We start from the raw sequence: 14,797 nt of genomic DNA, 5'->3' as shown, positions 1-14,797 counted from the left end.
GGCACATGTACACCAATGTTTATAGCACTGATGCCCACAATCACCAAAATATGGAAAGAGCCTAGATGTCCATCAACAGGGGAATGGATAAAGAAAATGTGGGGTGTATATTTGTGTGTGTGTGTGTGTGTGTGCATATGTGTATATGGAATGAAATATTACTCAGCCATCACAAAGAATGAAATCCTGGGGCTCCTGGCTGGCTCGGTGGGTTAAAGCCTCTGCCTTCGGCTCAGGTCAAGATCTCAGGGTCCTGGGATCAAGCCCCGCATGGAGCCATGCATCATGTGCTCTCCTCAGCAGGGAGCCTGCTTCCATTCCTCTCTCTGCCTGCCTCTCTGCCTACTTGTGATCTCTGTCTGTCAAATAAATATATAAAATATTAAAAAAAATGAATTAAATCCTGCCATTTGCAATGACTTGGATGGAACTAGAGGGCATTATGCTAAGTGAAATAAGGCAGAGGAAGACAAATATCATATGACTTCACTCACATGTGGGATCAAAGAAACAAAACAGATAAACACAGTGGAAAGGAACGAAAAATTAAATCAGATGTAAACAGAGAGGGAGACAAACCATAAGAGACTCTCTTTAAAAAATTTTTTTAAAGATTTTACTTATTTATTTGACAGAGATCACAAGTAGGCAGAGAGGCAGGCAGAGGGGGAGGGGGGAACAGGCTCCCTGCTGAGCAGAGAACCCGATGTGGGGCTCGATCCCAGGAGCCTGAGATCATGACCTGAGGTGAAGGCAGAGGCTTAACCCACTGAGCCACCCAGATGCCCCACCATAAGAGACTCTTTGGGAATCAAACTGAGGTGTCTGGAGTGGAAATGGGCAGGTGTGGGGGTAATGGGGTAACTGGGTGATGGCCCCTAAGGAGAACACTTGATGGAATGAGCATTGGGTGTTATATGTAACTGATGAATCCCTAAATTCTACCTCTGAAGCTAATAATACACCATATATTAATTGAATTGCATTTAAATAAAAAAAATTTAAGTACATGAAATCATAGAATATTTGTCCTTTTGTGTCTGGCTCAGCTGTTCTCTTTTTAATAATTCAGTGTAAAACACATTTCTGTTTTATGCATGTCATGTGTTTGTGGTGTGATTCAAAGTTAAGCATTTCTGAAAAGAAAAAAGGAGTGATGCAAACTGGAACAAGAATGTTTATACACTCTGTCAAAGAGCTCACTATGAAACAGAAGAGAAAATGGATGTGACTGGAGAGTGACATGGGCTGAGAAGGATGGTTTCATAGGCTGAGATATTACAGCATATAATGAGACTGGATCTTTGAGGACAAACAGATGTTTAAGATGGAAAAGGAAGAAGGGACAACTGGAAAAGCAAACAAAGTCCACGAGAAATTAAAAAGGGGAGGAGACTCCGCATGCAAGCAGAGGGACTGGCCTTCGACTGGAGCATGGACAACTTATCCACCATAGTAGGAGAGGATCTAGACACAGGGGGGCTCACCCGGCACCGACCCGTGGAAGCACTCTTTGGACTGCTTCTATTTTTCTCAGCCAAAGGTAAGGCCAGAAGAGTCAGGAGAGTGACCTGCTGGCCGAATGTAGGAAGAGGTACATATTGAGATCACAAATGTGCCGTTAGTCAGCATGGTTGTGGGTTTTCCTGAAGACATTTTTAGCCATTCAGGACAGGCATCAAGCAGGAACAAACAAATAACACACAACAGATGAGACATCACAGCACTCATAACCTGGGAGTCATTTATTCACTTGGTAAATAATTCTTGTTTGTCTACTTTCGGACAAGCACTCTCCTAGAACTGAGGGTATAATAAAGATGGACAGACAGAACTGGTCACTGAACACACGGAGGCCGTATTCTAACACAGGAGAGACTTTCAGGATACCTAGTTTACAACAGGCATACTATTAGCATACCAGGATGTCAGGGCCATCCTGTGAAGAGTGTGGGCCTGGACTCACCCACCAATGGGCCCATGATACTCACCCAGAAGGGCAGGCCGCTCTACTGGCATCCCCATACACACGATTGGACAGTGTTATAAACAGAACGTGAGAAACCAAACTCTGACGATGTTAAAACACAGGGGTATTGACCCTTGCCCCGGAAGTCACCGGCGCACTCGGGTCTATCTTGTGGCACAGGGCTGCCACTCCACTTGCCTTTTCTAACAGACTGGCCTGTGAGATGACGCATATCCCTACAATGCCATCCACGGACAAAGAACAATCTGAGTTATGATGTGGATGTGTTACGGAGCAAGAGTTTTAAAGGAGGGGAAGTGAGCAACAGAGTGTGCCTCCAAAGATGTCTAAACCCCCTGGTCTGGAACACTTGGGAGTTAGCCAAGCAACGGACAACATGCGGGTGGGGGTGGGGCATTCCGTGTGGCACAGTTGAGAAGGCATGGAGGTTTTGTTTCCACTCTCCAGGCAGGGTCTTGCCTTTTAGCACCTGCAGTCCTTCATGATTACATCAGTCCACGATGTCAAAAGGACCTTAGCCAGGGAGCACTGAAGTTGATGCTGGGGAAGAAGTCACATAGAAAGGATACTACCTGAAGGATAACAGATCGGAAAGACTGGAAAGGACACAGCCAGAGGCTATGCTTCTCTCAGGTAGGCAGTAGCCACCCTTTATGCGGCCAGCATAGATCTGGAGCTAACGCCTGAGGGTCTCTGTGTCAGGGACAGCTGCTTCTGATGGACACCATCAACCGATTCCCAACGGCCATGTCAATGGCAGCTTCTTTGAGACAGTCTGCCTCCTCCTCGTCTTCTCTACAGAAATACCAAGTGGCTGCCTATGGGGCTGGCAGAGTGCTTCTGGCTTGGGCTCCACAAATGAAGGGCTGGAGGCGAGCACCAGTAGTGCCGGGACCTTCGTGTGTCAGGTTGGGGATCATGCTAGTGTTGGTACTGATTTTCCTGCCAGGCTTGTACTGTGACCCTGGATCTGTGTATTATTCTTCTTACGAAACAGTCATCCCCAAGAGTCTGACAGTCAAGGGAAAGGAAGACCCAGGGGAAAAGGCGTCCTATACACTAGTAATGCAGGGCCAGAAGCAGGTGATTCAACTGAAGGTGAAGAGAGACTATTTTGTGAATAACTTTCCAGTCTTCAGCTACCACAATGGGGTCCTGGGGCAAGAAGTGCCTTTCATCCCTCATGACTGTCACTACGAAGGCTACCTAGAAGGAGTCCCGGGTTCTTTTGTTTCCCTCAACACCTGTTCAGGCCTCAGGGGCATCCTGATTAAGGAGGGGAAGCCCTATGGCATTGAGCCCAGGGACACCTCAAAACAGTTTGAACATGTGTTGTACACCATGGCACCCCAAGCTCGAGTGTCCTGCAGCGTCACTTCCAAAGGCAGCCAAGTGGTGTCCACCAGCCGGCAGCAAGGGAGCAGGAAGCCTCGCAGTCTACAGGCCCTGCCGTCCTTTTGGTCACACACCAAGTACGTGGAGATGTTTGTCGTGGTCAGCAACCAGCGCTTCCAGATGTGGGGCAGGAACATCGATGAGACAGTCCAGAGAGTAATGGACATCACTGCTCTGGCCAACATCTTCACTCGGGGCATAAACACCCAGGTGGTGCTGGCCGGAGTGGAGATCTGGACCGAGGGGGACCTCATCGAAGTCCCAGCGGACTTGCGAGTTACACTGAGGAATTTCAATAGCTGGAGACAGGAGAAGCTCTTCCCCCGGGTGAAGCACGATGTTGCCCACCTGATCGTGGGACATCACCCTGAAGACGATGTGGGACAGGCATTTCTCAATGGTGCCTGTTCAAGAGGCTTTGCAGCCGCTGTTGAATCCTTCCACCATGAAGATGTCCTCCTGTTTGCGGCGCTCATGGCCCATGAGCTTGGGCACAACTTGGGTATTCAGCACGACCACTCGGCCTGCACTTGTGAAGATAAACTCTCTTGCCTCATGCATGAGAACATCACTAAAGAAAGTGGCTTCAGCAACTGCAGCTCTGACCACTTCTACCAGTTCCTCCGGGAACACAAAGGGGCCTGCCTGTTTAACAAGCCCCGGCCCCAAGGTCGTCTGCGTAGGCAAGCCACGTGTGGAAACGGTGTGTTGGAGGTGAATGAGGAGTGTGACTGTGGACCTGACTGTGGTAATAACCCGTGCTGTGACGAAACATGTAGGCTGAATGAGCATGCACAGTGTAGTGACGGACTGTGCTGTTTTAATTGCCAGTGGAGACATAAGGGTTTCATGTGTCGTTCTGCGCTTGGAGAGTGTGACCTCCCAGAGTATTGTGATGGTTCCTCTGGAGAATGTCCCAGGGACCACTATAAGCAAGATGGTACATCGTGTGATATGATTCACTATTGTTTTATGGGCCGGTGCCGGAACCCTGATACTCAGTGCGTGGGTATATATGGGTCACCTGCAAGGTCAGCCCCAGAAGACTGTTATATTTCCATGAACACGAAAGGGAACCGGTTTGGAAACTGTGGCTGTCCTACTGCTGCTGTCCCTAGATACGTTAAGTGCACTGATGAGAATATATTTTGTGGGAAACTTATATGTACAAATATTACACAGGTACCACCAATCAAACCCCACCATACTCTGATTCAGGTAGCTCACAACAATGACTGGTGCTGGAGCATGGATGTCTATAACATTACTGATATCCCTGATGATGGAGATGTGGACACTGGCACCCTTTGTGCCCCAAACAAAATCTGTGTGAATTACTCCTGCATTGATCGTGCTGTGCTCAAGTACGACTGTGAACCTCAAGAAATGTGTAATGGGAGAGGAGTCTGCAACAATTTAAGGCACTGCCATTGTGAAGAGGGCTATGCACCCCCTGACTGCAAAGTTTCAGGAAATGGGGGTAGTGTGGACAGTGGTCCCCCCGGCAAGCCAGATGATGGAAATGTAAGTGAAGATGAAACTAGAGGTCTTAGTTTTCATCGTGGTAATTTTGGCAGGGGCAGTGAGAATAAATTTGAAAGCAAAAGTCTTGGCAATCTATTGTACATATTTCCCTTACTTCTTGTGGCAATATTTTTAAGTCTGATTATTGGTGCCAGTGTTGGGGCTGGAAAGGAGATATCACAGTGCTCACAAGGGGCTCTAGAAGACACTGAAGAAGAAGCTGTACAGGAAAAGGAAGGAGGCCAAGTAGAGGAAGAAGTAGAGGTAAGAAATAAGTAGTGATAGGAAGAAGTCTAATATACCCAATACCCAAGCACTAGCTGGAATGGAGGTTCAGTGGAACAAATATGAAGTGCACACCAATGGCAGCAGTGGCCCTAATAGGGACTCTACAGTCTTATGAAATGTACTACTGTGCAAGGAAGGGCTTTTCTTCTTCAATGTACTCATTGATTATATATACATAGATGAAATCATTTATAAAAATATTTTAATATTTTTAATATTTCATTATCATATTTTATGAAACATTTATTTAAATTAAAATTCTCTTATGAAACTTTCAGCTCAATATTTTGTCTTCAGTAGGTCCAGTTTTGACGTAACTGTTTTTTAGGGAATGTCATCTTGCATCGACTGTGTTGGATATACAGTATTAAATGTTTATATCTATTAGGGTCCAGGTTTTTCACCCCACTTAGAACTACACATTACATTAGGAAAGTAGTTTCTATGTTTGTTGTTCTAATTGCTCTGTGAAGTGTATCCATGAAATGAAAAGATTTAAATTAAAAAGTAAATAAATACCTGTTTTCAAACAATATCACTTTGGGCTTTATGTGGCCTATTACCTGGGTCTCCTTCCATTTTGTGGTTCTCCATTCAATTCATGGCAGTATGATCACCCTGGTTCTGGGTGACAAGGGTGGGCAACCTGGCCAAGAGGTGATCTTGACTAGTGCTCATTTTACTTTCTTCTATTTTCTACTTTTTAAAAAAAAAGATTTTATTTATTTATTTGACAGATAGAGATCACAAGTAGGCAGAGAGGCAGGCAGAGAGAGAGAGGAGGAAGCAGGCTCCCTGCTGAGCAGAGAACCCAATGCGGGGCTCGATCTCAGGACGCTGGGATCATGACCCGAGCTGAAGGCAGAGGCTTTAACCCACTAAGCCACCCAGGCGCCCCCATTTTCAACTTGTTTGATTCTGTTTAATTTTCAGTTCTTTTAAGTTAATATACTGTTGACTGTCTAAAGGACCAAAGCTCTGGAGGGTAGTTAATTATAAAGAGCAGAAGTACCTATACAAAAACATGATCCATTCAGAACGAGACACTGTGCTAAACACTTTACATTTGTTGTCTTAATTTTATCCTACCTCCCGTCCTATGAGACCTCCCATCTTCTGCATGAGGAAACAGACCCCGAAGAGTTCTATTCTAGACCTAGCGACCTTTGTTTCACCCAACATCCAATTGAATCTACATTCCCCACTGTCTCATGAGCCCTTCCTTCAGTACAAAAAAGTGACCAGAAAGACGGTCAATATGTTCTTTAAGTGCCCAGATAATGGTTTCTTCCTTCCTTACTCTAACTAAACAAAAGCCTTACAGAGGGATGCCTTACTGCTATCATGAACCTATCACACTGTGTAATCATTACCAATGAAAGTGCCTTTTCCCCTATTATACCTTGACATCATTGACATCATGGAGCTCTGAGGTCCCAGCTCATTGTGGGTGCTCAGTAAATGTTGACCAAATGAAGGACTTAACCAGAGGGAACCTTAAAATACGAGGGTAACTTCTATGGATGCCACTTGCCAAAACTTGCTTGGGTGCAGTGTTGCTACAGGTTGAGTGTTCTGAGTCTCAGGGATGTTCCTGAGCATCAGTCCCTGACAATACATTTGCTAAATTCCTCTTCTAACTGCCTGACCTACATGAGCAGAAAAGAACAGAAAAAAAGAATGGTAAGACCTGGGTGCCTGGGTGGCTCAGTGGATTAAGCCTCTGCTTTCAGCTCAGGTCATGATCTCAGGGTCCTGGGATTGAGTCCTGCATCGGGCTCTCTGCTCAGCAGGGAGCCTGCTTCCTCCTCTCTCTCTCTGCTTGACTCTCTGCCTATAAATTAAAAATAAATTAAAATTAAAAAATAAAATAAATAAATTAAAAATAAATTTAAATAAATTTAAAATAAATTAAAAAAAAAAAAGAATGGTAAGACCCGACTTCTTCCTTAAAGAAGCTTATATTAATTACTTTTGCTGGAACAAAACTGAACTTTTTTAAGGGCAAAAATCCAAACTCAGGACTTTAGTTATGTAAGATTCCAGGTCATGAGAGTTATTGGTAGCCAAATCTCAAAGTGTTTTATGCCAGAATGTCAGGATGCATGGTGAAAACACCCCTAGACCACCATCTAATTAGAACATTAAATGGTGATCAGCCAAGAGCTGTGCTAATAAGGATAAAACTGGGTAAGTTTATCCACATGTAAACCTGTGCTTAGAGACTTTGAAAAAAGATGTGGAGGATTTCTAGTAGGAAGCACTTCAGTGGAGAACAGAAGGGGTGGCCTGCCTAACTGCACATGTGATGGGGACTATGCCAAGAGCTGAAAAGCATCACATAGTTTTACTAGCTTCTCAAGTACAAGGGAATCATGATTTAGGTAGGGGGTAATTATGCTTAGCTATTTAATAGCATTCTTTAAAGACCAAAAGTCAGATAGCTAATTGGAATCAATCATTAAAACTTATCTAAAACTTCACAACAAGGGGCGCCTGGGTGGCTCAGTCAGTTAAGCGTCTGTCTTTGGTACAGGCCATGATCTTAGGGTCCTGAGATAAAGCCCCATGTCAGACTCCCTGCTCAGTGGGGAGTCTGCTTCTGCCTCTCCCTCTTCCTTTCTCTGCCCCCAACCCTGCACTCCTGCTTTCTCTCAAATAAGTAAACAAAATCTTTAAAACAAAAAAACAAAATGTTGTGAACAATATTTCACAACAAAATTTACAAAAATTTAGCAAATAACACAAGTTGGAAGTTGAATAGACATTTTAAATTTTTAGTGGCTGTCCTTATGATTGCATTGAAAGCAGGAAACAAAGGTCAGGACTATTTGAATGAACTTCCTCTGAAAAAGTGATAGAAAATTGGACATACTTATAAACTCTCAGGTAAATCTTAAAATGTGTGGAAACTCCAAATCCCAGGGATTGGTTGAAGTTGTTTAGCATATGTTATAGAAAGGAGGGGACAAATTTTAATGTGAGCAAAATAAGGGAAGTAGGGTAAGTCGGAGTCAAGGTTCAGTGTTTAGCTTTTGTGTGATTGCTTCTACAAAGCATACTCTTATCACCTAATTCCTTACCCCCATAATGTTTGGGGGATTCTGAGGTGTGTTTGCTTACATGTACCAGTGATCTGCATGGGTAGTCACTCATGACCCAGCTGGCTGCAGCCCCAAGAGATTCTGACGATGACTCCTTGCCATCCTTTACCCGCCTTCCCTGGGTGGTTACTGTCCTCTCTGTGCTCCCTAAGACTGGTGGAGACTGAAGCCCTTTCCTTGCTTCCCCAAAGCACAGCCAAGTCCAGGCTCTAGACTTTTATCCAGACTTAGAGGGAACAAAGAGAAACTACAATGTGGAAAAGAATGCATTTGGATGTGGCCAATATTAATGTTCCTGGAGTCCAGAGGTCATGCCCCTACCTGGGAGACTTGGATACGTCCTCTCTTTCCTTGGATGTCCCCAACCTGACATCTTTCCTTGTCCATGTAGGAGTACTTTAGGAATGTCCTCAGAACTTGGAGCCAGACACCAACCTCCCCTCTGGGGCTCAGTTGAAGGAAAATGAAAAGATTTACATTAAACACAGGTGACATTATCAATTTCACAGAGATACAACTCTGCACTAATTAAAGTTCTGCAAAATTTCTTTTTTTTTTTTCTTAAAGATATTTATTTATTTATTTGACAGATAGAGATCACAAGCAGGCAGAGAGGCAGGCAGAGAGAGAGGAGGAAGCAGGCTCCCTGCTGAGCAGAGAGCCCGATGCAGGGCTCGATCCCAGGACCCTGAGATCATGACCTAAGCTGAAGACAGAGGCTTTGACCCACTGAGCTACCCGGGTACTCATTGTCTGCAAAATTTCTTGACATGGTATTAAAAATTAAAATTAAAACTTTCAGTGTTGAGAAACTTAATGTCAGAACAGAATTTTGGTGTTTCCTTTCGGCAAACATGCTCACTGAAGTGTTTTCTCAAAACCAAGAGCAGACTTCCTCCAAGAATGTTTGCAAAATGTTGACTCTTTAAAATTAATATTCTCCCTGCTTCTGAACATTAAGCTGTAAAACTTTTTGGACCAGGGAAGAAGTCGGGGGGGAAGGTCCAATATGCTTTTGTTATTTAATAAAATCATGGCAGTCTTACCTAAGGAGGTCACGCTGCAATGAAATGTATGAGGATAACAAAGGCATTGGATTAGTTTGTGAAGGACAAACCCACGCAACTCTTCTCACAGTTAGAAAACAATTTTCTAAATATTTACAAAGGAAACCAGAAGTGGAATCATGACTGATCAAGTGTTTGCAAACCAATGCCCATTTTACTGCTGAGAACTACCTAACCAGGCTTTCTAATGACCTTCCCAATGTTGTTTGGACACTAGTCTTGTCACCACAGTCTGGAGTTTAGGAAGGTCCACTGCTCTCTCATTATCTAGAGCAGACGACATAAACTTGGTATGGCTTTAAAGGACTCTGACAACTGGGTCCTTCTGTCCACTACCAGCCGTTGTCTCCTGTGACTTGAAAACAAGCATGTCCTCATTCCTCATATCAGTTTGTCTGACAGGAAGGACCTGTGTCCTCACTACATGCCATGGCCACTTTCTGCTCTGGGCTTTCGACTCTTCCCTACCCTTACTTGGTTCAAACTTTGTCCCTCCAGGGAGGCTCTTGAAACTGCTCCAGCATACCTCTCTCTACTTTTCTCAAGGAAACATGGATTCTCTTTGAGGATACTCATGGAAAGTCCGATAGGGCAGTCAGTCTGAAAGAGACCAACAAGTGATTGCTTTCTATTGAACAGGGGAGGATCCATCCACCCTTGTCCTTGAGTGAAATCTCCAGTTAGGACTTTGTGAGAAACGTGTTTACTCATGTAACATATTCTCAGAATCTCAATTCTAGAGCTACTCATGTGTTAGTGGAGAAATGGAAAGGAAGCCTTGCAAGACACAAAAGGAAAGAGCTCCAAAGCCACAACCTTTCTCTTAGTAATGCATTTTCAGTCACCTAGTAATCACAAGCTGGATGTGAGTGCAGACAATTTCCCTCCGTGTAAACAGAAATAAAAAATGCACAGTGTAGGTGCCAGAGGACAGGAAAGAAGGCTCTCCCTCACACCATTCACTGACCCCTTATCCAACCAGGGCCTTCCTTTATGGTTTCACAGGTAAGTTAGGTCATCAGAAAAATACAGAAATGTAAACAAGATGCCAAATAAAGCAAAGGCTACCAATTAGCTCTATGCTTTGTAAAAATCAGACTGGACCCCAACTTTGAAATAACTGATGTGTCATGTTTTAAGGAAAACCTACAACCAAGAATCTCTTTATAAAACTGTTGCATCCAAGTACAGTACATCAGATCCCCCAACTATTCAGAGTCTCTATTGCAGTACTTATATTTTATGTAACAATGCACCTAAAAAAAGAAACTATTCCTTTTATGCATTATCTTTTTCCAAAACAGATACAATTTTTAATCATCTTTATTGTCATATTAGCTGTATTTATGACCAATGTCAACATTAGCGGTGTTTTACAAAACAATTCAAGCATAAGAGACAGTAATAGACTACCTTTCCTAAGCACCATGAGAGCTCTTTTCTTTCTTTTATTAACTATATAATGTATTACTAGCCCCAGTGATACGTCTGTGAATTGCCAGATTTATACACTTCACAGCATTCACCATAGCATACACCCTCCCCAATGTCCATAACCCAACCACCCTCTTCCTACCTCCCTCCCCCCAGCAACCCTCAGTTTGTTTTGTGAGATTAAGAGTCTCTTATGGTTTCTCTTCCTCCCGATCCCATCTTGTTTCATTTTTCCCTTCCTTAACCCTCAAACTTCCTACGTTGCCTCTCAAATTCTTCACATCAGGGAAAGCATATGATAATTGTCTTTCTCTGATTGACTTATTTCGCTCAGCATAATACCCTCTAGTTCCATCCACGTCATGGCAAATGGCAAGATTTCATTTCTTTTGATGGCTTAATAGTATTCCACTGTATATATATATATATATATATATATATATATATACCACATCTAGGTTCTTTACATAGTTTGGCTATTGTGGACATTGCTGTTATGAACATTCAGGTGCACATGCCCCTTTGGATCACTACATTTGTATCTTTGGGGAAAATACCAGTAGTGGGATTGCTGGGTCGTAGGGTAGGAGAGCTCTTTTCTTCTTCTCCTTGGATGCTAAGAACATGAAAGCTGTGTAATCCTGGAGTCTTGTGTTCTCCTAGCCTAACAAATCCAACCAGAAAGGATATTGAGAGTAAAGAATAACCTTTCTAAAAAGAAGAGAGTCAGGGTATCTGGGTAGCTCAGTCATTAGGCTACTGCCTTCAGCTCAGGTCATGATCAAAAGGTCCTGGGATCAAGCCCTACATCAGGCTCCTTGCTCAGCGGGGAGCCTGTGTCTCCTTCTCCCACTCCCCTTGCTGTGTTCCCTCTCTTGCTATCTCTTTCTGTGTCAAATAAATAAATAAATAAATAAAATCTTAAAAAAAAAAAAGAGAGAGAAAATCACCTTTCTTCTGATTCATCTTCCTTCTCTCTAAACCCAGGTATTACTCTCTCTGGCTAGTTGGTCTTAGACACCAAACTTCACTTCCTCAGGCTTAGGTTTCTGCCTCAGTAAGATGGCCACACAAAGGATGCCTCTCACAGACTGGCTGAGAGATTAAGTTGGGTGATGTGTGTGATGGTATCGAGTGCACTGCTTGGAATACAATGGGTATGCAGATCAACACTGACTTTTTTTTTTTTAAGATTTTATTTATTTATTTGACAGACAGAGATCACAAGAAGGCAGACAGGCAGGCAGAGAGAGGGAGAGGAGGAAGCAGGCTCCCTGCAGAGCAGAGAGACCGATGCGGGACCCAATCCCAAGACCCTGAGATCATGACCTGAGCCGAAGGCAGTGGCCTAACCCACTCCACTGAGCCACCCAGGCGCCCCAGATCAACACTGATTTTAGGAGATCTAAAATCAACTGGGTCGATGGATGTAAGATTGTATGAATTGTACGTTGTTCAGCTATGGTAAGATCTACCACTACCGAGTCACAGTACTGAACTTCCTTTATACCTCTGACATTCTGATCTATCACGTACATGATCATTTGCAAACACATTCTACTTCCCCTCCTAAATTGAAAATCTCTGCGGGTGAGGAGGAGTAAGATTTGGCTGATGTGGCAATCTCTGCCTTGGGCCCAGTTACAGGTAAGCCTGGTAAGGACTTTCTTCCTTTCCTTAGAGCCCTCCTTTCAAGACCATGTGGCATTAAAAGCAACCTGCTGCTTGGACCCTAAGTCAAAGATTCCAGCTTTCTCCCTCTTCTGACCGCATCCTTAGTCCTTAAGGTGCAAATGGCTCAGGACAGGCCAACTTGCACATTCGCGGCTTGCTGTCCAATCTTGGTGCTTTTTACACAAGCCCAACTGGACTGTGAAGCTGACATGTCACCTCTCCTCATTCATTCATTCAACCACTGCTGAGTCCTTACCTATGAACTGTTGTACTAGTACTAGGGACATGGAAAAAAAGTAAGACAAAGCCTCTAAACCCATGAAAATGAAAAAAAAAAAAAAAAAGACTGCAAACCTGGCACCAACAAAAAGATAACTCCATGATGCGTCAGGCTGTAATATGTGTAACGGAGCAGAATGAAGCTATGCAAGGGGAACAAGAGTGATGTGAAGGTGGAATTCTATTTGAAGCCAATGGTCAGAGAGGGGAAGAGCCCATCAGGGAGAGGGAAGTCGAAGTGGAAGGGTCCTGAGATGGGAGCATGCTTGGCATGTCTGAAGAGCAGCAAGGAGGTCAGCATTATCTGGACAGAGTGGGCATGGTGGAGTAGCAGTTGAGGGCTGTGGATGGAGACAGGTCACGTGAAGACTTGGTAAGGGCTGGTAAGGACTTACGTTTCTATTTCAGTGGAGATGGGAAGCACAGAAGGCCTCTGGCAAAGGAGTGACCAGAGCTGAGAAGTACTGAAGGATCAGTCCATCTGCTACATGATCAAAGAACAGGCAGGGATGGGGCGATGGGCCATTGCATAAGTAGAGAATCCTTAGAGACCATGTGATATGCCAAGCAGGAGATGCTGGAAGCTTTTAGGAGGGTGGCTGAAGTGGTAGCGGTGAGAAGAGGCTAGAAGCTGCGGATACTGTGCAGTAGAGCTCAAAGGATTTGGTGACACAGCAGATATAGAGTGTTAGAGAAAGGTGGCAAAGGAGGAGGACTCCACTGGCTCTGTCCTGAGCATTGGCAAGAACAGAGTTGCCATTCACTGAGGTGCAGATGAGTGTGGAAAAAGCAGGCGTTGGACGTGTTTAGCTTGAGATGCCTCTTAAACACCCAGGCGGGCATGGCAGCTAAGCAGCAAGACAACTGGGTCTGGAACTCAGGAGGAAAGTCAGCCACAGATGTCTACTTGAGAGTTGCCAGTCCGGAGATGATATCCAAGCCACGGGACTGGTGGCCATTGACCAGGGAGCAGAGCCAGCAGACAGAGAAAGGAACAGATCCGAGGACTGGGTGAGGGCTTAGCTCCAGGGTGCTCCATGTATAGGTGTTGATAAAATGAGGACTCAGGAAAGAAGTGGGGGGAGAAGGAGTGGCTGGTATGGTAGGGGAACAACCAGGAGAGATCATGTCCTGAAAACCCAAGAAAGAAAGTGTTTCTAGAAGAGCCTTACACTACAACACTAGTCCATCTGCAGATTCTCATGGCTCTACCTTCAACATCTATCCAGAATGAGACCTCTTACCACCACTGCCACCGACCCCCACTCTCCAGCACCCTGAGAGCCATCAACAACTCCTTCCCTTCTCCAACCGCAGAAGTCTCTAACTGGTCTCTCTACTTCCACTCTGGCTCTCCCTCCTAGCATCCTGTTTTCCACCCAATGGGCAGAGTGATTCTTTTCCAAAGGTAAGTCAGAACACTCTGATCATCTTTTAAGTCTTACCAGTAGGTCCAAGGAGAGGATCAAGTGTTGATCATTTGATTTGACAATGGAGAGTTATTCATCGGTATCCCGGAGCAGAGCAGTTTGGATGGATGGGTGGGAATGAAAGCTTATTCTACTGGAGTCAAAGTGCCAAGGGTGAGCCAAACAAACATTTGTGAGGGTGTTCCACTGTCATCAGTATTCAGAGAAACACAGATCATATAGCCGCACAAAGATGTTGCTACACAACCACAAGATTGGCTATTAAAACTAAAAATTCCAGGGCACCTGGGTGGCTCAGTGGGTTAAAGCCTCTTCCTTCGACTCAGGTCAAGATCCCAGGCTCCTGGGATCGAGCCCTGCATTGGGCTCTCTGCTTGGCGGGGAGCCTGCTCCCCCCGCCTTCTCTGCCTGCCTCTCTGCCTATTTGTGATCCCTGTCTGTCAAATAAATAAATAAAATCTTAAAATAAAAAAACTAAAAAAACTAAAAATTCCAAGTGTTGCTGTGGAAGAGCAGAAGCTCTCGTAAACTGCCTCAGAAACATAAAGTGGCATGACACTTTGAAATAGCACTTTCAATTTTCTAGTTAAATTTATTTTCTCTAGTTCTCTA

General features: G+C 44.3%; 2 protein-coding genes across 3 annotated transcripts in view; one reads left to right on the top strand and one right to left on the bottom strand.

Annotated features, from left to right (window-relative positions):
* The window catches only part of TMEM116 (transmembrane protein 116), a 139,307-nt gene that overhangs the window by 14,442 nt on the left and 110,068 nt on the right, over window positions 1-14,797 (bottom strand). Inside the window, exons 11-12 of one of the 2 annotated variants that reach the window (XM_032311241.1) lie at window positions 1,992-2,043; window positions 1,046-1,890 (exon numbers count right to left, since the gene is read on the bottom strand). The exons of the other annotated variant lie outside the window; for it this stretch is intronic. Coding sequence (XP_032167132.1) covers window positions 1,742-1,890; window positions 1,992-2,043 — 201 coding nt within the window. The 3' untranslated portion in view covers window positions 1,046-1,741. Of the gene's footprint in view, window positions 1-1,045; window positions 1,891-1,991; window positions 2,044-14,797 lie in introns of those variants that run through there. 2 annotated transcript variants of the gene reach the window in all.
* LOC116572329 (disintegrin and metalloproteinase domain-containing protein 1a-like) lies at window positions 2,387-5,703 on the top strand. Its single transcript, XM_032311236.1, has one exon. The coding sequence runs from the start codon at window positions 2,708-2,710 to the stop codon at window positions 5,186-5,188; it is 2,481 nt and encodes an 826-aa protein (XP_032167127.1). The 5' UTR covers window positions 2,387-2,707; the 3' UTR covers window positions 5,189-5,703.

Source organism: Mustela erminea, chromosome 13 (genome assembly GCF_009829155.1).
Source record: "Mustela erminea isolate mMusErm1 chromosome 13, mMusErm1.Pri, whole genome shotgun sequence".
Classification (NCBI taxonomy): domain Eukaryota; kingdom Metazoa; phylum Chordata; class Mammalia; order Carnivora; family Mustelidae; genus Mustela; species Mustela erminea.
The sequence above is the reverse complement of the archived record's forward strand: the minus strand, read 5'-3'. Positions and strand labels throughout refer to the sequence as shown.

What these genes read in the sequence shown, in the direction of transcription:
- LOC116572329 (XM_032311236.1), top strand. Translation starts at nt 2,708, where the DNA reads ATGGACACCATCAACCGATTCCCAACGGCCATGTCAATGGCAGCTTCT.